This window comes from Neodiprion pinetum, chromosome 5 (assembly GCF_021155775.2).
Source record: "Neodiprion pinetum isolate iyNeoPine1 chromosome 5, iyNeoPine1.2, whole genome shotgun sequence".
In the NCBI taxonomy this organism is placed as follows: Eukaryota; Metazoa; Arthropoda; class Insecta; order Hymenoptera; family Diprionidae; genus Neodiprion; species Neodiprion pinetum.
The window spans coordinates 3,970,488-3,994,926 of NC_060236.1; the positions used below are offsets into that span (position 1 = coordinate 3,970,488).

General features: G+C 38.2%; 2 protein-coding genes and 4 long non-coding RNA genes across 7 annotated transcripts; 5 read left to right on the forward strand and 1 right to left on the reverse strand.

Annotated features, from left to right (window-relative positions):
* The first annotated feature begins 587 nt into the window (after positions 1-587).
* On the forward strand, positions 588-5,970 carry LOC124219192 (uncharacterized). 2 transcript variants are annotated; one of them, XM_046626443.2, is made up of 7 exons: positions 588-852; positions 988-4,007; positions 4,157-4,393; positions 4,505-4,881; positions 4,971-5,225; positions 5,529-5,715; positions 5,790-5,970. In XM_046626443.2, exons 2-7 carry the CDS (start codon positions 1,047-1,049, stop codon positions 5,808-5,810), a joined length of 4,038 nt encoding a protein of 1,345 aa, XP_046482399.1. In that variant the 5' UTR covers positions 588-852; positions 988-1,046; the 3' UTR covers positions 5,811-5,970. The 2 variants fall into 2 exon arrangements, with proteins under 2 accessions (XP_046482399.1, XP_046482398.1); XM_046626442.2 differs by having other exon boundaries at positions 588-819.
* A 1,583-nt stretch (positions 5,971-7,553) lies between these two features.
* Positions 7,554-9,044, forward strand: LOC124220642 (uncharacterized). Its single transcript, XR_006883638.2, has 2 exons — positions 7,554-7,794; positions 8,622-9,044. It is a non-coding gene; the product is annotated as an uncharacterized lncRNA (long non-coding RNA).
* A 747-nt stretch (positions 9,045-9,791) lies between these two features.
* LOC124220641 (uncharacterized) lies at positions 9,792-11,202 on the forward strand. The gene is made up of 2 exons (XR_006883637.2): positions 9,792-10,079; positions 10,479-11,202. It is a non-coding gene; the product is annotated as an uncharacterized lncRNA (long non-coding RNA).
* An 821-nt stretch (positions 11,203-12,023) lies between these two features.
* Positions 12,024-12,977, forward strand: LOC124220639 (uncharacterized). Its single transcript, XR_011177257.1, has 2 exons — positions 12,024-12,265; positions 12,641-12,977. It is a non-coding gene; the product is annotated as an uncharacterized lncRNA (long non-coding RNA).
* A 3,256-nt stretch (positions 12,978-16,233) lies between these two features.
* On the forward strand, positions 16,234-18,292 carry LOC124220640 (uncharacterized). The gene is made up of 2 exons (XR_011177259.1): positions 16,234-16,824; positions 17,071-18,292. It is a non-coding gene; the product is annotated as an uncharacterized lncRNA (long non-coding RNA).
* A 2,602-nt stretch (positions 18,293-20,894) lies between these two features.
* On the reverse strand, positions 20,895-23,127 carry LOC124220632 (uncharacterized). The gene is made up of 2 exons (XM_046629822.2): positions 22,750-23,127; positions 20,895-22,658 (listed from the first exon to the last, which is right to left on the reverse strand). The coding sequence occupies exons 1-2, from the start codon at positions 22,963-22,965 to the stop codon at positions 21,642-21,644; spliced, it is 1,233 nt and encodes a 410-aa protein (XP_046485778.1). The 5' UTR covers positions 22,966-23,127; the 3' UTR covers positions 20,895-21,641.
* Positions 23,128-24,439: the final 1,312 nt, after the last annotated feature.

Sequence of the window (24,439 nt, forward strand, 5' to 3'; positions counted from 1 at the left end):
GAGACTTCCAGCTGAATAAAATACGTTAACCGAAGATATATTCAGTCATTCTTGAGGATCCAATTAGTGGAAAGAGTCCTACAAAAACAATTCTGAGACAAAATTTTCCGAGCTCTGAAAATCGCAAACAAAAGAAAGTCAACCCCTATGGATTTGATGCACTATATCAACATAATTTTGTGACAGGAATCAATCTCACGCAGTCCGAATACGCCATCACTTACTTCATCTCGCTTCTGCATTTTCTCCATTTTTTCACGCTTACAATCAACAATTTTAGATGTTTAAATTCTTCTAATAAAAATGTAATTGAAGATTCACTGACCTAACTACGTGTTTCGAACGTTTAGCATTCTGCCGTTGTGTTGGTACCCATGTTCGACGGTAACGGTGTGGCGATGTCGCGTCAATTTGTCCTTGAATCAATTCGACGCCCGTGAAACTCCAGTCATACGAAAATAGGCACAGAGTACTGCTGCGTTTCTTCTTTACCGATTCTTTGTCTACTCTATGGATTATGTCTCTATGGTTAGAGCAGAACGCTCAAGCCACAGGCTTATGACGCTACTCTCCTCGGCCAGTTTTGTGATTTAATTGGTCAGCGAGAGGGACGTTTCTTATTTTATCAAATGAAAACGCTCTTGTAGCATTTATTAGGAAACAGAGTTCGTTACATGTGTGTAAATGTGTGCGTTGAGCATGTTTCAACAGATCTGCGAACCGCTGCCGTTGCATGAGTGTTCAAATCGCTGATAATTACCCGGAAAAAGATAGAATTTATCAGTAGAGAGGATCATTTTCAATCGTCCGAATGATGTGGTGAGTTCGAAGGCCTCGTTTGACAGCAAAAGGGTGAATTTTAACGCATAGTAAATAATATTCGTTGTATTTTGCGTCGGTGAAAATTTAAACAAAGATTTTTAAGTAATTTGTTTTATTTTTAGTAGTTTCTCATTTTTGTCTCGTCTCTTGTTGTTTTCCTTATAGATAAGCGATGCATCCATCCGTACATTGATCGTCGTTTATTCCTGTGTACACAAGCCACCATGTTTCACGGTATTTTCGAAAACATTGAAGAGGTCCAGAATATCCTAGCCTCTCATAGTCTCGAGCCCGTTGATGGAAATCGCATTTTCGAACTACTCGAAGTTTACAAAACAACCGAAGCAGTCGTTAAAATACTCATGAAATCGCGGAGCAGACCAGAACCTGATCTTCTAATGAACCCCTGGGCCATAAAGGCTGGCACCTCGACCCAGCGCGAAGACCGCTCTAACCGCTCGGGAGTTTTTACCTGCCCCTCGACTGAGATTGACATCACACATTCAAGCGACGACATAGAAATCATTGAGCACAAAATTGTTCGCCCTGTACTTCTGGCCAAGGGTTCGAACGAGCCGGAAGTATTAGACCTCGAGAACTGTCAGATCAACAAAGACATGCCGAAAGTTATAAATCGCGAACCGGAAATGTTACGGTGCGCTGAGAAGGTCAATTATGATCATAAAAGACCGAAAGCGACCAAAGAAATATATGAAAATTTGAAAAAAATGGCAAATTGTAAGGTGGAGAAATCAGATGTAGAGAACGAAGCAGCGAATCAAGACGCTGGAGAGATGGAAATAGAAATGGCAGATGACCTTTCTACTGGATTAACTAAATCTGTTCTGGATCCTACCAAAGATGGCCTTGCGGAAACAAAAACACAAAAAGAAGGTGCCGTTGATAGTTCAAAAGATATGTTCGATAGCAAGGGTGAGGAAATTGATGAAAACAATTCAGAGTCAGACTCTGAGGTCGAGATGGACGATGATTATTATAGACTAGTTGAATCAGATAATTTTGAAGAATTTGATGAGTCACGTGACATAGTATCGATACCTCCTAATCCAATTTTGAGACTGACAGATGAAGCTGTGTTTCCGAATTTCCAACACCAAAACACTGAGGCATCCCATTTCGGGCAAGGTGAAAATCGTATGGAGGAAATGCTTGAGGAGAATAATAATGATCCCAATAATAACTTGGAAGATAGTGAAATACTCGATCAAAACATTCTTGCTTCTGTAACAAAATATGACTCTGTACCTCTTGAGAGAGATGTTATTGAGGAAAAATCAAGCAGTCCAAAACCTGGGTGCAGCAAAGATTCGTACTACACAGATTTCGATGCTCGCATGGCCCAAGTATGCGAAGATAAGACAGATATCAATCCTACTAAGACTATGAGTGAGAAATTGACAGTCAAGAAGAGATCGCAAGCGTACAAAGAGCGCAATTTACCTGCGGCAAATAATACGCCACACAATGATGCTACGATGATCCGTGATTTGAACTCAATAAAAACTGTTCTACCTGGTTATTCTGAGAAGCAAATAATGTCGCTTTTGATTAAAAATATCGAAGCTAGCAATAGAATTGAATTAGTGCTATGGGATTTACTGCCCGATGAAAGACCACTGCCAATTCTTTGTACGAAACGTAAACTGAAGGAGGATGCCAATCCGTCTTCTGTTAAGAAGTTCTTACAGGACGAATGGACGTGCAATAAAGAAATCAAGGAGACGACCGCAACTTCAATGGAAGCACCAAAAACAGAATTAATAGAACCACAAAGAAATGGGATAGTGAAACCAGCCAAACTAAAACTTCTTCATGCTTTAAAAAACACTGTGCAACCAGCAAAACTGCCATTTGCGAATTCTAGCTCACATCCACAGATTCCACGGCCTTTAATGCCGAAATCTGGCATCATCCTGCAACCCAGCAAACTCAACCATTTAAAACGCCAAGCAGAAGATGAACAAGCTAAAAAGCCAAAAACTTTGATCGATGAATTCGAAAATTTGACAAAAAGCTTTTTTCCACATTATGTTGACCTATCAACTGCATCTGTTAGTAGCAAAAATACTGGCGCTATATCAAAAAAATCCACAGGAACAAAATCTACGGTGCTGGAAGACCAGAATGATTCGCTGAAAAGAAAGGTTGTCACTGAAATGCCGGCCGCGTCAACGAACTCTAAAACAATCGAAATAAACCATCATCGCAACGATGCTAACTTCTCCGATTCTAGTGTAAAGTCCCGAAGTCACGTTCGTCCCAAGCCCGAACCTGACGTTATAATGTTTCCTCCAGCACATAAAATGAAGAGCAATGATCGTCAGGTGAATGGTGTCGCACTGCCGAAAGTTGAGAGTAGGAAAACACAGTTGCCGCAGGTGGCACCGCCTCGGGGAAATCTTGTAGTCGAGATGCTACAAGAAGTTGAACTTTCACTGAAAAATACAGCAATATTGCAGAAGCAGGTAGATTTGGTAACCCACACCAATCATCTGACAGATGAACAAAGAAAGCCTCAAGTTTCTCTACCTGCCAAAATTCCTGACGTGCCAAGCATTAATCCTTCGCCTAATAATACTCTGGGAGCAGAACAAGTTGAACCTGCTATCAGGGTTCGTCAGGTTGAGAAAACCGATGTTCAACCACCCAAGGAGTTGTTCAATCCGTTGATCAACATTTTTCCAGACGTCGATCCGAACCATATAGCAGATTTGTGTAACGAGGCCAAAGCAAGGAACCAGAACTTGGAATACGTCGTTGAAATCTTGCTGGTGAATGGGTCCAAATATCCTCGCATTGTCAATCCTGATCCAGAGCCACAGGAGTTGAATCCCGATACTCAATACGAAAATCTTCAAGGAATATTTCCTGACGCTCACCCAGAGTATTTGAGAGACATAGCAGAAAGATACTACAATGATCCTGAGGCTATGAAAAATTTTGTCCAGGCAAATCTTGAAGTGCCCGATTATCCGACAATGGCTGATTATCAAAAGAAAATAAAAATTACCGAACAAATACGTCAGTACACCGAGGATTTTTGCACGGAAAAATTTCTTGAGATATTTCCAGATCCCTTCGCCCATTTTGAGGATAGTAAACGGATTTACAAATACAATGTCATCGCTTTCGAGTTTCTGAAATCTCTTTTCAGATTGAACAAGGTATGCTTTTATTTTGTATTCTGCGGAGTTATAAACATCATTCAAAGAACAATTATTAATTATTATTCACCGAGACGATCTTGAATATTAAATTCATAGTAATTTTCTTGTTCTTCTGATACCTACTTAATTCAAGTACTGTAATTCAGGTTGCCACAATACAGAGAGCATACAAATCTCCAAAGCATCCATATCACGTAAGTTTGGCCGCCAAAGAACTTACAATCATAGGCCCGGATATGAAGACTAAACGGGGGGACAAACTAATTCCTACCGAAGATATTCCATTGCTGCAAGAGTTTGCTTTCATACGTCACAAGATAGCGATAAAGGAGTACATGAAGAAACAAAAATGGCAAGAGAAGGAAGAGTTCAAAAGACTGAAGGTAACTCGGTTTAATGAAATCTTGGCCCAATATCGATGCACGGAATATTACTGAAAATTACAAATCAGTACTGTGTGGATCATTAACCGAGTTAACGACATTCACTTACAGGCAAATCACGAGCTGTTGGAATGTCAATGTTGTTTCGAAGCAGAGTGCATGCCCTCAAAGTGTTCGACATGCAGTGAAGGACACATATTTTGTAAAAGTTGCATAAAGCTGGGATCGGCTACTAAAATAGGTGAAGGACAAACGCATTTCCCATGTTTCATGGAATGCAAGGGTGAATTCACACTGCCGGTTCTTCAGAAAGTCCTGGAACCTACCATGTTTAGTATACTGCTTCGAAAGCGGCAGGAAGAGGAAGTCAAAGCCGCAGGATTGGAAGGGCTGATATCCTGCCCATTCTGCCATTTTGCTTCCATACCACCGCCTGAAGACAAAGTTTTCAAATGCCTGAACCCCGAGTGTATGAAAGAAACCTGTCGGTCAGTACGCTTTCAACAAATTTTCAATGACAACCTGACGCGCACACGCTTAGGGCACTTTTTAAATGCACGTTCATTATGTCAATCAGGCTTTGCAAGGAAGTAAATCACGTACCTCTGCGATGTGATGAAGTAACCAAAGGCGAAGAGGCCAGGCATTATCTCGAAGAGAAAATGACGGAGGCATTAGTCAGGAAGTGTTACAAATGCAGCCGTCCATTTTTCAAGGATGAAGGATGCAACAAGATGACCTGTCCATGTGGAGCGACGACCTGTTACATATGCGGAGAACCTGTCAAAGATTACAAACACTTTAACGGACAAGGTTCCGATCGCGCCGATCTGTCAGTATTAGCTATTTTTATCGTATCAATTGAAATCTTTGTCGAGTCCTAAATATAATCTCTTCTTCTCAGCCATGAACAATAAAAATTGCTCGCTTCGTTTACGTCTACGGTCAAACTTCCCAATAGCGAACACCTTCGGGACTAAAAATATTGTCCGTTATTCAGAACAAAGTTAACGTGTAAATTGGGCTGCTGGAGATTTTTAAACTGTCCATTGTAAAGAGGAATCCGTTATTGGGAAGAGTCCGTTAAGAAAAGTTTCACTTTATAATGGTAAATATTTGACGTAATTTCTTACAGCTGCCCGTTGTGGAGTGATAACAAAGTATTGAACGCAGAGACTGTTCGAGTAGTTGCAAAAGCTGCGGAAAAAGAGATTTTAAAAAAAAATCCACACCTAAAAATCGACGCAAGAACGCTGATGCCTATGTTGCCGCAAGCTTCTAAGGGACCCCATCAAGATATAGCCAACGGTCACATTTTGCCGGTTAGTTTAATGAACATATCTAACTATATATAACTATACAAATATACGATAACTTTTTGTAATATTTTTTTTAGATACACATCAGAAGAACGTGATCTCACCAGAAATAGTCGGCAACGAGAGATCGGTTGATTTTCTAATTATATGAAAGATTCAATATTTTATTTATTCGCCCTCTTTTTTTTTTATATCTTTAACTAAAAAAAATCCTGTACTAGATAAGTATTCACAAATATACATTGTTTTCATGTTACATGTGTTAAGCTGTGGATGATAATTTTCGATTACTTTTAATTTTATGTTATTTTATAATGTCAACATCTTGTAAGTCCCAGCATTATTATTATTATTATCAATATTGGTGCAGCTATTACTATTCTCCTACGAGATAGTGAGAGGTTGCTCATATAAATATTATTTTTGCGTTGATAAGTTTGCACGTGTTTTTAAAAGAAAATAGGAAACCGAAAAATGAAACCACTGCAGTGATAGGCAATGTAATATTTTGATCGTTTATATCGTCCAGTTTTGTGCTAACGGAATCCCAAATATCTGCTGGCAGTAGAAACCGGAATCAGATGAAACTGGAGTGATTACTTCGTTGTCAAATAAAAGTTCGATCGAAATCAGAAAATGTTCTAATTTCAATAGTTTTGTTTGCAAATGCCAAGTGTAAAATTTACATACTTGTCTATCTCTAAACTGATGGGTTAAAATCGAAACAAATCGTTGCACAAATTATAATCTGGCATATAAATAAATAAAAAATAATATAATAACCGCATAAATTGAAACTGTTAGTCAAGTAACTGTTACTCTCTTTTTTAGCAAACTTAATGTTGAAGTACCTGATGTCAATTTGTCTTCTGTCTCCATTTTGTCTGATCGCTATTCTTGTATGCATTACCGGTACTCAAACACTGACAAAGCTTTCGAAACTTTATGAGCAACACATAAAAGTCAATCTAGCCATACAAGTTCCGCGTTAATTTATAGTTTATAAAAAAACCTATGCTCATCCGTCATTCGCGTAACTAAAATTATTTTATAATTGCTCTAAAAATAATTGATAGTATGATAAGACTGTTAGAAAAATTTAACCTGCGCGTTCTTTCCTATACATATATATCAATTCAAAACTGCTCTATGATATAGTTATATTTTTTTCACCTGTTAGCCTGTTGTAAGTCTTGAAGTTACGATTACACATATGTATATTCTACGATGATAAATCTTCATAGTCATTATATAATAATTCGTTGAAAAAATAGATTGATACATTTATAATAAAAAGAAAAAAAAAGCAAATTAAATATCGATTTATCATTACCTTAATTATAATTGTTTATAGTTTAATTGCGTATTAGATAAGTATATTTTTGAGAAACAGAGCTACCCATGCGAATCGAACAGAGTTATGTGCTTACTGAATAAATTGTCCGGCGATTTGCTGTCCAATAGAAGTTTAAAATTGACGATTTACTTATATTTGTTTATTATGACTTTTTTTTCTTATTTTTATTACCACGGCTAAAGTTCCTAATTCGTAAACATCTGCTAATGTCTTAAACCCGGAAAGATGCGAATAGAATATAATAAACACCGCGGATACGTTATTAGGTGACGAAACACGGGGGTAGAATTATGTGAGAAACACGCAAACGGACCAAATGCAGAATCTCTGACGTTATTCGCTGCTAATATTCCTTCACGTCAAACGTGCGAAACGTTATTATGTGATAAAAAGCGACTCAATTCTACGCTGTTCAAACGACCCCCGTCATTCATATATTTTCTTGTTTGTCTACCGTACTACTTCTCGATGTTACATCATTTGGGTTTCAACTACCTGACGTAGACGTAATTCAAAATTATCAAAACATATCTATTCCTCTATATTTGCACAATGAATTGATAAAATTAACGCATTTTATCTCCGGGGTTATCGGTGTATAAAAACACCAGCAACCGAGCTGAGATATTACTTTTGAAAAAGGAGAACTCAGCGATAGATCGTTTGAATTTTCTCAAGTGTCTGGTTACCGTCTAATATCAACTTTCGTGATGAATTTCAACGTCGTAAGTACAATCATGCTGATATTTTGCTACAAATATATTATTATCATTCAAAATATCCGGATCAGCAAAACTAATCGTTCGTTCCTTCTGAACTACGTTCAAATCTACGTAGACGGTACAGAAATCGGTTGAATTTTGGGAAATTATGTATCGACAACCGATTGTTCGATTCGAATTGGGTTTGTTTTAATAAAAATCATACCGATCGAGTTTCATTTACATCATTTTTTCATCAGAATCAATTCATAGAAAGCATTGTTATCGTCAACAAAGTCAACCGTTTCGTCGACCACGATATCTCAAAAACATCACAAAAAGATTCACTTTACCTTTTTGAATAATTTATCCTCTTTGCCAAGATCCCGCTTATTTCCCCAATTATTATGACTCTTCGTCAATCGAACACACAAGAAACCGTAAGTACTAGACGAAAAATCGAATCATCAATATCTGCAAACAGTCGCCATTTTGTTTGTAGATAAAAAACAAGTGAAACTTCAAACTTGGCAAAGCAGACGAACTATTCATGAATACTGCCTTCGAATTTTAAATAAATTCGAAAATCAACCGTTGAGCCAAAATGTGTCAGCGAGCGAAATGATCAATTGATAACAATGCTTCCTATTAATTAATTTACATGGAAAAAAAAATTACACGAATGAAACTCGATCTACATAATTTGAAATAAAATTAAGTTTTGGATCATCGATATTACAAATTCCAAATTTTCATCCACTTTTTCAACCGTTTCCTCCCCCCCTTCAATTGTTTTCTTGTTACTCGAGAAAAGTGGCGTAATATTTACCCAGGCTTATCGAAACCCACAGTTCTTCTGGATCCTGGTTCTCGTGCTTGGCATTTCATCGATGGTCGATCCGATAAACGGACAAGGCCAACGTAGAAGACAATCCGGACTTCGTTCGGCGGCTCGAACTCGTCGTCCGGGGCATTTTTCGGGAGTGAGAATCAGGCTGGTTCACTGAAAATCCAACATCGATTCTGTGCGAAATGCTTGTTATACGACGATTACGCGCTACTTTGGCTTGGATTTATCGGAGATTTGGATTGAGGAAGGGCTTCGCATCGATCCTGAAACACTCACAGTCTATTGTTATTAACTCTTTTGTTTATTTTCCCGTTGTGTGAAAATCTCGAGAATGAGATTTCCACCCTGTTACACGTAATTATGATAATTTAAAAATGGACATTCGTACCGATTGAGGAGTATTAAAGTTTTCTGTTCAACCAAATCTGAGTGATAATTATTTTCCCCAAATCATGCTTAATTTATATCGTAATTCAATTTTTTATTTCATCAAAAATTTTACGGGCGATTACACCTAATTAGTGTAGCTTTCACGATTTTTTTCGATTTTGTTTCGTTGACGTGTTCAAGAGATATAAATTTTGGAATTTTTTTTGTTTAGAAAATTCACAACTTCAAAAATCGACCAAACGAGACGTTTGATTTTTTTTTTTTTTTTTTAATTTTTTGTTTTTAACTATAGTTTGAGAAAAAAAAAAGTACAAAAAATCTGATTATTATCAATTGCGGTATGTTTTTTGTCATTTGAAGCTCAAACTTTACGATTCCGAGAGGCTGGTCATTTTTTTCTTTTGATTTCTGAAGTCTTAGCGGAGAACGCCCTATATATACCGTGTAAATAATGAACAAAGATTCTTCATTTTGGCGTTCAGTGTTCATTTTCTTAACTCAACGTGATTATGTAAATTTTCGTTTCTTTTTTGCTCACATCTATTCTGCGGTAATCGCAGCGTCGAAATCACCGAGTCAGTATAGCAAGCTTGGAGACAAAAAAAAAAAAGAAAAAACAGTGACATATTCTCGAATCACATTACGATATTCGAACGAGACATCGGTATATTAATCACGCTTGTCGCTTTAATTCTTTCGCGATGGAATACGGCAAATCTTTGTTCATTCACAAGATATTAAATAAACAATCGTGATGGGAATACCGGCGCGGATATTTGAATCTTTAGAATAAGGCGAATAACGTCATAAATTCATATTCATAAGTCAACGTGTAATATATACGTAAATGCAAATGCCTCTTTGACCGTGTCCGAAAAATAATCACATATTTGCTGAAAATATTAGTAGATACATCATCCTGAATGCCGGTATAAATTGTGGCGTACTTGGAGACCAAAGCTCAGTCGGTTTAACATCGGAGAAGAATACACAGCGACGATAAATAAGAGCCTCCCTAAATATCTCACTCTGTAACACTGTTCAATTAATTATGAATCGACAAATTCTGGTACGTTGCTACATATTAACAAATTTTAACAACTCAGACCGATTTCTCTCGTATAAGCTGCCAAAAAAAAAAAAAAATATTTTTTATTCGGTTGTAATCGTTCATTGTACAATTTTTCGGATAATTTATTATTCATTTTTATAAATTGCTTATAACACCGGTTAAAAGGAATTTTGAATCTGGGTTTTACATGTCAAATATTTATGTCTTCCACAATTATTCCATAATTATTATTAAATGAAAAAATAGTTTTGTCAGATAAAGTGTGTGTTTTTTATTTCAAACTTGAAGACGGAAAAAATTATTAACGTAAAAAAGACGAGAGTAAATTTTCACGAGTAACAAATGAAAACCTTTATTTATATGTATATAATTGTTGCATTTTTTCCTGCTATTCAGCTGTTGATCTTTCTCGTATTCACCTTCGACCTCGTGTTCTGCCAATTTGGATTCGGCGGATTTGGGGGACCAGGTCTTGGCTTCGGAGGTTTTGGCGGTCCTTTTGGCCCCCCGCCCCCGCCGCCCCCGCCGCCACCTCCAAGTCCATACTGTTCGCCGTTTTACCGGTCGTTTGGATATGTCTACAGATATTGTTGAAAAAAGATCGTGGAATGAGGAATAATGTGTGAAAAAATCGATATGCAAACATTACACGTTGTCATGTACAGCACTGCGAGAAATTTTTTAGTTCCTGTTACCGTTCAGTCCTTGACTATTTTCATTTTTTTTAACCACAATCGAAAAATATAGTTCTAGGTAGAAAATGAAAATTAGCTTTCTAGCTGTTACCGGAAAGTCTGGTATCCGTTAATATTCTTTCTCGTTACGATCGCTGTTGCTAGATTTTCTTGCAACTGTTGCGAAAATTTAATGCTCGTGCAACAATAAATTGACCGACGATAGCGTAAAATTGTTACCCGTACCTTGTTTTTCGTAACTCCAACGATATTCAAACAGTTTTTTTAACGATACCCGTTTTACTCAATTTTTCTAATTACCGTAACAAATGAAATTTTTCTCAGTCAGCAATTGTGTACTCGAATAATGATGATGATAATGATTACGCCGTTGAATATGTAATATTATAAGAATATTTTTTATTAAATAAAAACAATCGACCAAATTCTTGTCCGCATTTATTTTTTACAACCATGTCGATAGCTCCTCGAAAAACGTATCGACTTCCACTTCTTCTTCTTCTTCCTCTTCTTCTTAATATAATTAGTGACACTGTGCAATGTAAGGTCCAGACGAAGGTAAAAGGTAATTCGCTAAATCGATGCTAATCGGATATGGAACCGTGGCGTTCTTATGCATGACACGTACGGAAATTTGTTTATGTATTCTTATTTAAATTCTGTGCAAACATGCACACACATATATATATATATATATATATATATATATCTTTTACCTTTTTTTTGTACAATTCGTCACGAACACGATCTGCGTTTATACTTGAAGATCTTTGATCTGTGATAAATTTTTTTTTCTATCGCACAAGTCTTGCCTAGAAATCCTCCTCCTAAAAAAAAACGTTATAAATATGAAGATTTTGACGTACTGAAACTATATCTGCTTTCCATTTGTTGCTGTCACGTATACCTTCCATGATACGATTGTTTCTGTTTATTCTTCAAAATTCAGAATTTGTTTACTGATGTATTTTTGTAAAAAATTCGTTGAAAACCGCAAAAAATTCAGACTAATGACCGTTACTTTTGGACAAAATTAAAGATACCAACGATCTGCAAAATTTGAATCGAAGATGGGTAAAAAAAAAAAAAACTTGGATACGATTTGTCAGCGTCATTGACCCCGGGGATTCCCGACACCGTGTAAGGTATTGTTTGCATTTTTCGTTACTCGATCGGCGACAGGAATACAAGGACAGTGACGGAATCGCACTACCGATTTGTCATTTGCAGGTCGAATTAGCGACTCGAATGAACAGCAAAACCTGCCAGCTTATTACCCAATAATTCGAACTCGTTGCGTTTAGTCGTCAAAGAGGAAGGATCAGAGCTGGGCGGAAGATAGATCCAGTGAATCAGTGATCGATCTATTGCGAATTCTTCGATCTTCGCGAGAAATAAAAAAAAAAAAGGAAAAAAGCAATATTCGTATTATCGTCGTATTTCAAAGACCTTTTAACATACATCGTCATGAATCTATCGATAATTATTGTGAGTAAATTCTCCCGCGGATTTAAATAACGAAATAATTTTTTCACCGCGATATAATCGGACATTGCAATTTCATGTAAACCCACGACGTCCTGAGTGGTCCTGTAAATGTCCTTGAATTTTGCTCGTCCTTTAAAAACTCCTGTAAATATTTTATTTTCAATGTGCTTTGATGATCTGGAAATTTTCTTGAACTTTTTCACGCATTTTTCACCGAACACCATGAAACCTAATCATTGACATGTCATTGGAGAGTTAGTCCGTGATTTAATCCGTGACTTTTTATTCGATATTTCTTATTCGCAAATTGCAGCAGGTCTTTTTTTTTTTCTCTCTTCTCATAAACGACAATAAGAGTAAACAATTTGTTTCCAGCTCGTCATTGGCTGCGTTTTTTTCACCCCCAATCCGGTATCATGTCAACACGGACCTGGCGGAGGATTCGGTAGAGGATTCGGTGGAGGATTTGGTCGAGGATTTGGTCGAGCCGGAGGATTTGGAAGACCAGGTTTTGGAAGAGGCGGAAGATTCGTTGGACCAGGATTCGGAATTGGAGGCGGGGTCGGATTTTTGGGTCTTGGACTTTACGGAGCATATCCTCCGTACTGCTACTATAATCCATATTATTGTTACTACTAAACCAGATGTTTGTACCGCATGATGAACGATAAATTATCCTAACGATTCCAAAGCGAATTTTTTGGAACCTAAATCGTACGTGCAAAAAATTTCATCCATCCAATCTATATTTAAGTCGGTTCGTTGGTCATTTTTATTAATTTCTTCAGGATTTTTTAAATTATTATATTCGTAAGCTCCGTTTTGTGTAATCGAATTAATAAAAAGTGTCTGTTGGGTTTTTTTTTTACCGACGAGATCGTCATCGATATTTTCACGAAAATCACTTTTCAGAACATAATTGAAAACGAACGATCGCGCGAAAGTCGTTTCAACTTCGCAATAAAATTTCAACAGTCTGTTAAAAAGATTCGTCAAAGACTTACTGGCCGTTGCCTGTGGAAATCTAAAGCTCGTGAAAGCTCGCTCGACGATCGTTTTCCAAGGATCGAGATTGCGTTTCCGGAATCGTACCAAGAAGCTTTAACGATCCGTAGTAAATTCCTAGTATGCGTTACGTTAAGTCTTCATTTATCGACGATTCGAAGGCTGACTAACAATGAGAATAACAACAATGCAGAATTTTTCATATAAGTCGTTACGGCATCGGCGAAGATTCTGAATAGCTGAAACGGTTAATACAACAGTGATCAACATAAAATTTTTATGCAATTGTATCTGAATTCGATTCGCAGGCAAAAACAATTTTCAGTTCTACTGCAATTGGCAAGGAGTTAAAAATAGTTCAGTGAAAACATATTTAATCCTTCAACGCTGCGTTGAAACTCATCGAGCGATAAGTCTAGCTGGAAATTTTTCTTTCAACGTGTAAAATCGTAGACGAGAAACGTTTAAACGGGTCAAACACGAACAGAGAGAAGTCATCGCATCTAGAATTTACGGTCTCGTTACTGGAGTTTTATGGATCTCTCGATAAATTTCATCGTACTCAAAGACGAGCTTCAGATTTATGGACATTTGATGCTTTTCAGAAGCTCGATCTTATACTACAGCTATCGATGCCAGGTGTTTGGCTTTCGAAGATATTGATCATTTCCTTGCAAAAAAAAACAACATTTCCTCTGTAAATTGAATCGACTCAATTCTAAAAACTATGACAAGAAGATGATTCCAACACTCTGGTTAACCAATTAAAAACTACCGATACGGAAATCACGTGACTACTTCTTTGATATTATTTTTCGAAAGCTGTCATCGACTTTCTCTCATTATATTCTTTCTATCGGCGACCCGCTTTCCATTTGCCTAACAAATTATAATATTATTAGCAAGTTTTTTACGGGGTTATATATGCATTAAAACCGAGCTGCCTGCAAACGGGAAGATTACTTTTTAAAAGCTTGGACTAGAGGACGGGCAACTTCGGCAGGAAACTTTCGCGAAAATTTTTTTGTCCACCTATTTTTTGCCAAAGAACGACGCGATGAATTTCAACACTGTGAGTACAACGTAAACCCATTTTTCTTCTTTTCACTTTATTCGCTTGCCGAAAATATTACCGTGTAAAATAATCGATTCACGAATCGTGATCCGATTCCCAGATTTTTTGGATCATTTTCATCATCCTCGGAGTTTCGACTCTCGATTTTGCAAACGGACAGAATCAGAGGAGGAGAAGACCTGCCGCGCAAAATCGTTTGACTCCAAAACGAAGACCCGGACATTTTGCTGGTGTACGACTCAGTCTCGTTCATTGAACTGGAATCTGGCATACATCTTGATCAGTTCTGTCGGATGTGCGTGTTCTGCATTTTTTTCATGGATCGTTTTTTGCTTGGACTCGTCGAAGTTTTTAGACTGAAGGTATCGATCCCGAAACGCGTTTATTACACGTCGTTTTTAAATCCTTCATTTATTTTCCTGTTCAGTCAATTTTTTAAATGAAGGCTTTACGTTTTGCCAACAGAGAGAGAGAGATATCTACATACTTGTGTTATTATTTGAATAAGAAAACATTTAGTTTTAGTTATAGAAATTTTTTATTACGATATTCTTTGTTACTGTTTTGTACCGTCGCTAATTGTGAATGTGAATGAATAAAGAATATCAATTTATGTACATCTTCTGTCCACGTGAAACTAAACCGTTAACTAAACAAAAATGTAAAGTGTCAATAATTATCGGAAGCTGCTTGGAAGTCTAATGGCTAAAATTACAACCTTTTTCGTCGTGAGCACAAAGATCGAAAAGTTTTTAATTCTTGTAGTTTATCGAGACGAGTAAAAGATCAGGGCTTTGATTTTTCCGAAACAAAAATATCGATGTGATTATAAATCTTTGCTGATTCAAACCAAAAAAAATTTGTACGCAATAAGAGAAGGTAAGAATTTCACGAAAGAAAACGATTCATAGATCAGAACCTAGAAATTGTCTCTCAAATGAAGAGTTTTTAGCTATCGAAAATTGACAGGAAAATAGGCAGTATGCAAAAATGGATCAACAAATTCCCAGTTGAGTAGCATAAGATTTTTCTTAATTGTAAATTTTCTACGGTTTGCAGTAAATTGACTAATTGCACTTTATCATTGCCTTGAAACTATATGTTTTAACTTTAAGGCAACTATTTATTAATAAATTGCTGGACTTGGAGATGCGAGATTGCCTTTGATAATTATTCCACACCATTCGCAATTCTATCCAGGAAGAATTTGATGAAAATCTGTGCACAGCAGAACGCGATGCAACAACGATCAACAATCCTGATATAAACTCTGATCTCAAGAGTGCGAAAAAGAAAATATACAAGGAATGATTAGCACGATCATTTCACCGAGTGTGTTAAATGCTTGTAACAAGATGATTTTCCATTCTAAGTAACCAAAAAAATTAGGCTTTAGGCTACCGGCTAACTTGTTTTCGTTCCGAAACAAAATGCGAGTTCGATTCTACACGAATCATGTGACAATGACACTGGCGATGCAGCCAACGTGATAGAGATTGCAAGTCATTGTCACATAATTCGTGTAGAATTGAACTCGCATTTTGTTTCGGACGGCTAAAAAAACAAGTTAGCCGTCGTTAAAGTAATTGTACCAATTATCGACAAGTTTAGATCCAATTATTGACCCGTTTATTATCCGAAATTATAAATTCACGGTAGTAATTCTGAATTTCTCGATGACTAAAACCAATTGCTAGAGGATTAGACACTACAAATTTAATTTTTTGTAATATTAGAACCCAGGATCAAACAGATACGATGAATAAAGGTCAATAATTGAGGCAGGGTCAATAACTGGTACATTAACCTTAATAAGGTCGCTGACAGGTTTAATCAGCCGATCTTCAATCGCACTTTCGTGTTGTTTTTACACTCTTCTCGTATACCGCCATTGAAAATTACCGTATCATTGTGCCACCCGACGCGAAACGTACCGAGAATCTTCAAACTTGTTGATAAACAGATTCATTTCAATGTCAGCGTCGTAAACCTTTCCAGTTGCCAGTCGATCAATAACCCAAGAAAGTGGTACAGAATCGAGATCTCAAAACCATATCACACAGTCAGTTGAGTTTGGTACACAGAGCGGAATCGTTCGGCTGTAACAAAGGGTGGTATAATAATAATCGGTTAACGGTTATACGTACGTCATATTTCAGTGAAAATTAATCTACGCGTCTTAATGTATCTTTCTCGTTACGATATTGCGTCTCCAGAGGTGGAATCTTACGCGATAAATCGACCGATTTGCAGATCTTGTTAACGATTCCCGCCTTCAAGCAAACACAAGTGACGCTCTTAGGTCTGTTGAACGATACTTTATTTATCCTCTTGTTCGAAAAAAATTTCCGCAGCCGAAGTCAGTCGTTGGAAAGGAGCAAGACGCGGAAGATATCGCTCGTTTGCTTCAGGAGTCGTGGATATTATCACAGTGTGAATTCGAAGTAGATCATCCATCATGAACCTGTCGTTGGTAATTGTGAGTAATTTCCATTATTTCTCTATAATAATAACACAGATTTGAAGTATCGTTTTTACGTCCACGAGGTTTTTCCCGATAGAATTGGAACTTGAGTAACTTTTGAAAACCATTAGGCTCAATTAACCGCAATTTCGTATAATCGTTTGTGACGTATGTACGTGTCCTCGACCATTGAACTCTGCATCGATTACTCGACAATCACTGTCAACATCCACCTCTTAAAAACTACCTTCGTTATACCAGATCGGCATTTGCTGCATTCTCTTGACCCCTGATCTGATCACCGTATCGCATCAACGTGGAGGAGGTGGAGGTCATGGCGGTGGTCACGCCGGTGGTCATGGCTTTGGTCATGGCGGTGGTCACGGTGGTCGCCATGGCTTTGGTGGTCATGGTGGTCGAGGTCGAGGAGGAGGTTTCCGCAGGGGCGGCGGATTCGGAGGAATAGGATATGGATATGGTTTTGGATACCCACGTTACTGTTATCCCTATTGTTTCTTCTTCTAAACGGACCTCGCATATCTTCCGCACGCATTTAACGATAAACTATTCAACCAATATCGGAATGCAATTCTCCACCTTGACGTCGATTTTAACATATCTATATATACTTTTTATTATATATATATGACATAATATAATTTTTCAATAACTTGTTATAAATACACGTAAAGCGTACATTCATATTTATTTACAAACTTGAGATATATCAACACAATTATCGGCATGCTGGAGTTTACACGATTATAATATTAACATTATACCTATATTCTATGCATGTCAGTCAAGTTTCACGCATGTGATTGGTACGATAACGGTGCACAAAAACGGTCCCTCGTTTCGACCAGTTGGCAGGAAGTGACAAGCACATGGCTTAGACCGATCCATCGTCATTGACGACATTGACCGGCTTCTTTTAGCTATCGAGGAAGGCTTTAGCCCCGCAGGTTGAGGTAATTCAGACCATAGAGGCCAGGCGTGTATCCAGGGTAGGATGGACTGGCGGAATAAGCACCGACGTACGAAGGAATTCCACCGGCGTATCCGTATCCTCCTGGGTAAGGATTCCAACCGGTGTACAAACCCGAAGCAGCTGCAGGACTCCATCCTGGACCCCTCGGGGGTGAAACGCCGATTCCCCATGTTGGAAAAGCGTTCGAGAAGCCGATGGCGAGCAGCACGATGATCTGCCGAGGTCAACGAACCAAGAGTTGTTTCAATTGTGAGAAGTTTTGAAAATGGACTGGAACTGGCCGATTGGTTTTGGGCACCTTAATAGCACCATTTGACGTCAATTTAGCCATGGAAAAAAGTGTGGAAACGGAATGGAATTGAATGGATTGTTCTTCGTCGATAGTAGATCATAAAATGTACCGGTTTTGATCACCTTTATGTCTAGTCGGAGGTTATATCCACAAATGATGAAGAGGTTTTCCTGATCTTCGTAAATACACTAGACTCTAAAGATTCTGGATTCTATAAAGCTTGGTCAGAGTGTGATTTTTGTCGTGAATCGGGTGATTGAGGAGATTGAAAGTTGAACTGTTAAATACCTACGTAACGATATTACAACGTGGGTAACAAATGGTGCACTTTTTCCCTACTCCAAGGTTTCGTTAAAGGGAAAATGACGATACCAAACGGAAAAATAACTCACCGTGTAACGGAAGAGCTTCATTTCGACGATAAGCACTGATTGTTTAAACGTTTTTCCTTACTACCGAGGTAAAAATTTATCCCGTGGTTTCAAGGTATGCACAAACACTGCCAAGGAGATCAGGCAGAGATTTGAAGGGCAGGAGTCTGTGCTGCATCTTATATACTCCTCGGCAATATGCATCGCCGGGATGCTCGGCTCACAGTTAAGATGTTGTGCAACCGAATTCTTCTAATTGCCTTCAAACGCACTACCGGGAACCACGAGTCTATAAACTTTTATTATCTCCTATTGCGTTGACTTGCGGTGTATGTTAAAACTGCGCGCAATAATAACGCGAAAAAAAAAAAAAAAAAAAAAATGAAACTACATCTGCCATCGATTTTTACTGTCACTTATATATTACGCGATATAATTTTTATTTTATTTTTATTTTTCAAAATTCATACTTTGTTGCGTTTTGTTTTTGCACTTGCACTACTTTGATCTGTTTAAATAGTAAACCCAGGACGTATTGCACACGGAAAGACGGTGGAACGGAAAATGGTCAGAAGTAATGCTTGCAGATTTTTGTTGGCCGATTCGGCGTAAAACGCCAATCGATTATGTGAAAAGAAAGGAAGCTAAAAAATAACTGGAATCATACTAGTTGATAAATCTTCTGACCATTTCAGTGTTAAAACTTTTTAATATCGTTGCCATCGTTAGTGTTCGATTACAATTTGTCGAGCAAAGATAACGTTTTATTAAACAACAAAAAAAAAAAAAAAAGAAACATCACACGAAAGGTATACACGATACATATTTTTTATTACTACATTTCGAATCGAGAGCGTCAAATCTATTATAATTACACGTGATAATAAGAAGGGGAAAATAAAGGTAGATTCTTTTTTTTTGCAGACCAGTGTAATGGGCACCCATTTTTATAACGCGGGTCCGTTGTTCAAACCCTTCGACTTCTCGATCTTCTTCATCTAAAAAAAATGACAATAATATACTCAATCGTCTCTCCGTGTAACTTATTCGACCGAAATATCAAATTCATTTTTACCTCGTCCCTGTCAGAGAAAACATAGGACAAAAAGCGGTTCCTTGCTTGAAGCCAAATTCTCTTTTCGCGATTCGCAGTCGAATTTTCGTTTTGCTAGTCTGGGCGGTATAAAATTTAAATACGGTCACCCGGTACAGTTTCATCGTAACATCTGCAGCGGACAGAGCGGTTTACTCTTGGTCAAATTGCGCAACTGCATGGTCAATGCTGCTGTGGCTGTGGCTCAAATCTATTACCTTTTTTTACCGTCTTCTTAGCGGTTGTGAAATCCATGCGTCCCTTTATGACGCCTCAAGGCTTGAGCGAAGTAGTATGGATAATTCCCTGTCAATTAGGTGGATTTTGCGTGCTTTGATTTTTCCGATAGATACTCAAATTTTTTCTACAATTTATGCATACTCGTTAGATCCAAGTCACGTAGCGTAGGATTTCTAACGTCTTTACTTGGAAAAAAAAAAAAATTAAAAAAGAAAAAAGAAGCTGCAATGAAACGGTATTGGATAGAAAATTTGCGAAAAGATTTTCTCTGCGAATGTATCAATGGATTTTAAAGCTTGTGGAAAATATAGAAACGCAGATCGCCGATCGGAATCGTTTGTGGAATGGCCTATACCTGCATGAACTCAACTATTGCCGCATGCGTTTAAATGAGAGGCTAGTGACCCCCGAAAAATTGAACGTATATTAGGACTGAGCTGCTGTCAAGCTGGCGTTCACTATTAAATAAATTTTCGAACCACTCTAAGGTGTTATCGGAAATATTCAACGTGCCTTATTCTCGATAATTCGGTTAAGACTCGTTTCGTCAGGGCTTCGCAGAACCGAAGTAGCCTATTGCCAGATGTGTTTATTATAATTGCAAATCCATGCTAATCACTTTGACGAACAGTACTTGACAGCGTGTTACTTGTAAATGGCTGAATAGCAAATACCTGTGGTTCTTCTCTATTCGGCTCGCGATCTCCGATGTGCGAAAATCATGCTACGATTTAAATGTAAAGAATTTGCCATCTATTCGCGACGATGAACTCGCGTTTAAATGTAATTACGTTCGTGTAAAAAATGCCTTCGCTTACAATTCGATTGATTAACAGGTTTTTAAATGTCAGAAGTAAGTATTTTTTATTTACTCCTCGTCTGTGATTAAGATTGAAATTTTAACGCACGTTAACGTCTCTCGGTGGTGAAGAATCGAAATTGGAGATCATTTTACAACGTGCAATAAATGATGCGTGAATCGGGTTGCCGTCTTGCAGGCGGAAATGAAATTTCATATGTTATTTATTTTTATTTTCTTTTAAGTGGGAATTTTATGCGATTATGACACAGAGGATAGGATTTGGTCACGCAATGATAAACCTTGAACAGTAAAAAATTTAATTCAAACTACGAGTACACTCCTCTATTAACATATAACACCCCGTGAATAATTATAATATGTAAAGTTACATACCCTATTTTACAAGACTTTGGTTGAGGTTGCAGTGGAATAAAAATTCCACGACTAATTTGTGAGGAAATTGAGCTCCGGTGATGTAGATTTTTTGAATCCCCTGTTCGCGGTGGTTTTTGTTTGATTCAATCGATTGCAATTTATTTGTAAGCGAATGTCAAAGAGCGTGGAAAACGTTAAAGATTCATTAGCGCAGATTCACTAGAGCTTCACCTTAATGATAAGCCATAATAATGCGTACGAGTCAATTACGCTCAAGGTGAATTTTCGGTAATAAAAATACGTTTTTCGAACCTGCCTGAAGTATAGCAATCAGATCCAAGTCTTTGGTGATAAAATAAATGGAATCGGTTGAAATTTCGCCAATATCGTGGAAAATGTGTTCCGGAATCATTTTATACACCTGAGATACAGAAACAAAATGCCTGCCGTGAACAACTTGGAACTTCACGTGATTCCCAGAATCATAATTCCAATGAACACAAAACGTCCGTCGTTATTTTTTCTCGAAAAAATTGATGGCAAAAATAGTTGAGTCATGATTTCACTTTCAAAGCGAGTGTCCAAAGACCGAGAATTCTGCATGCAAAATTCACCTATACCTGCTTCCGCGTATTGTCCATTAACCGGCTTACTGGTCCAATAATCATCTACCTAAAATCTCCTCTGATATCAATAACTCCAGCACCACCAGGATTGTCAACCGAAACTTGAGGGAAGTAATTATTCCAATCGAATTCCGTCGTCGACTGGCTCTGAACTGAGCTTTCAGTCGCTCCCTTCTCGCTTCCGTTTGCATGATCTACCGAAGGCTCTGGTCCTACCGAAGGTGAACTTGAAACCTCAAGCTCTGTAAAAGGCTCTGGATTTTCTAAAGAAATACTCGGAATGTGAGGCTCTTTAATGAACTCAACCGCTGTTGAAGTCTCTGTCGTCGCTCCTGCGATTTCTGTCTTGTCCGCCGTCTCGCCATTTGATGAAGGTGATGGTGCCGGTGGACGCGGTGTTGATAGTTCAGGTTTGTTATAATCTGGTTGTGGTTCTGGACCAGGTCTGTTGTAACTTGGTTGTGGTTCTGGACCAGGTCTGTTGTAACTTGGTTGTGGTTCTGGACCAGGTCTGTTGTAACTTGGTTGTGGTTCTGGGCCAGGTCTGTTATAATCTGGCTGTGGTTCTGAACCAGGTCTGTTGTAATTCGATTGTGGTTCTGGATCAGGTCTGTTATAATCTGGCTGCGGCCATGGCCCGGGTCTGTTGTAATTTGGTTGTGGTTCTGGACGAGGTCTAGTATAATCTGGTTGCGGTGGCGGACCAGGTCTGTTATACGGTGATGGTGGAGGTGGACCAGGTCTATTATACGGTGGTGGAGGAGGTGGAGGTCCATGGTGATGTGGGAATGGAGGTCGAGGAGGTGGAGGTCCATGGTGATGTGGGGATGAAGGTGTAGGACGTGGTCCCGGACGCTGCTGACCGTTCCAATCCTCATAGAACTGGTTGGAATAAGGACCTTTCATGCCCTGGTCGTAGTCGTTATAGTATTGTTCAGGGTATTGAGACGGTGGTGGACGTTGATGAGTCCATTGGTTTCCGGGAGAGTCAATCGGGCAAGGACACAGGTTCGAATACCGTCGATCCGGATGATTATCTGATTGCATATGGTGCCGGTTCTGAGATAGAGAAAATTAAAGGTTGGCGAGAATCTGTGACGGAGAAAATGAAGAAATTAGCCTAAAGGAGAACAAACAAATAAATACGTACGTGATCATTTCTTCCGTGGTTGCGATCATGGGTGATCACCCTTTTTACTGTTAATATGTTGGGTAGTAGACCGTTTCGCCGATCGTCACTCCGTCTGTCTGTATGCCGATCTCGACCATGGATTAAATTTTTGTGACCGAAGGTTCCCAAGATGATTTGGGCTGCCGCGTGAGACGAAATTGTCAGGACGGCCACGAGGATCAGAACGAAACGCATCGCTTAGGCGCGAATCTGCCTAGTCACTTAACGATTTATGTCTTTGCCGGATGTCACACTGAATTTCGTAACAACGATCTTACGCCAAATGGGACTTTAATCGACGTCACAGAGATAAGGATGATCCAATGCCTGTAACCAATGACACCTGACTGAATTGGAGAACGGCGCTGAAAGCCTTCTTATACCGAACCGGACCTTGCGCTTAACAACGAGTGTGTACCGCGACTTTGCGAGTTCGCATCGTTTTTTCAGTTGGCAAAATTGAGGCCCAGGGATATGTTCGACGATTTTAAAGCCCGGTTCAAACAGCTGCATACATCGTTGTCTTTAATTACAACGAGATTTCTCTTGTTAAAATACTGAGGAGGCGCGTGGCGTTAATTGCACCACTCGGTACTCGGTACTCGGATAATTCGTCTCAAGGTTTCTCGTTTCATCAAAGTTGTTTCACTATCTTTTTTGGTACTTTGAATTATCTAAATTCCACTGAAATTCATTCAGACAATAAGGTAGAAATTGGGCTATCGAGTACTTGAGGATATTCAAATTGGTATTCGCTAATAATACAATGCAAGTCATCCTTCATTTACAATTACAACAGGTCACCTCTGACATCTAAACACGAACTACGGGCAGATGTGTCATGGTAGACATGCGATACTCAAGTTCATGAATATCGCGGTATTGAAGAATCGAATTGAAGATTATTGTTTACCTTGTTTTTAGCTTTAATAGCCTTGCAAGAAATTGCAGTATAGCCGGGGAAATTATTTGCACGTATAACGGATGATAATCAGCATGCAGGGAACATAGTGTAGTTTGTAGTAATGAACATAACATAAATAGTACAGGAGCGTAGCAAATACTAGTCTTATATGGGAAATAAAAATTGCGGAATTTTTTGGCACTTATACCGGATTCGAATAATTTTACAACATTAAAGATATGCGGCAGGGCAAAAAAAAAAAAAAAAAAACTCGTTATTGAATCAATTAACCAAATAGCAATTCGGTTGTAGCGAAAATTCCGTTAATGTCACTTCACAATTTATTCACATGTACAAGCACTCTCACACTCACCCTCTTTTATGATCTATACTCACGCGATCAATTCACATTGCGATCAAAGGTCGGCTGATTAATGGAGCTGTTCAATTTAATTAATATTCGATATTTTGACCAGTGAAAAGGAAACAACGCAGACAATTCATTGTATCGACATGCGATGTGTAAAAAAACTTGTACAAAAAAAGAATTACCAGGGAAGTATATTGATCAGCTAGACAGGCGCTATTCAAGTTCTTGAACACTCTGTTGCAACAACGAAAAACTGATGTATCAATCAGAAGTTGTAGGAATAAATTAACATCATTAATCACTATTGATGTTCGTTTTATCTCTAGGTCATTAAAATGATTTTTAATAACGATGAGCTGGTAAAGCAATAAAGTCTGCAACCAAAAGAGGCCATC

Bases quoted from the DNA above. Each gene is read 5' to 3' on its own strand.
- LOC124219192 (XM_046626443.2), top strand. From the start codon at position 1,047: ATGTTTCACGGTATTTTCGAAAACATTGAAGAGGTCCAGAATATCCTA. The intron at 4,394-4,504 runs GTAACTCGGTTT...ATTCACTTACAG, and splicing joins AAGAGTTCAAAAGACTGAAG to GCAAATCACGAGCTGTTGGA. The intron at 5,226-5,528 runs GTCAGTATTAGC...AATTTCTTACAG, and splicing joins GGTTCCGATCGCGCCGATCT to CTGCCCGTTGTGGAGTGATA.
- LOC124220632 (XM_046629822.2), bottom strand. From the start codon at position 22,965: ATGCGTTTCGTTCTGATCCTCGTGGCCGTCCTGACAATTTCGTCTCAC. The intron at 22,659-22,749 runs GTACGTATTTAT...TCTCTATCTCAG, and splicing joins ACCACGGAAGAAATGATCAC to AACCGGCACCATATGCAATC.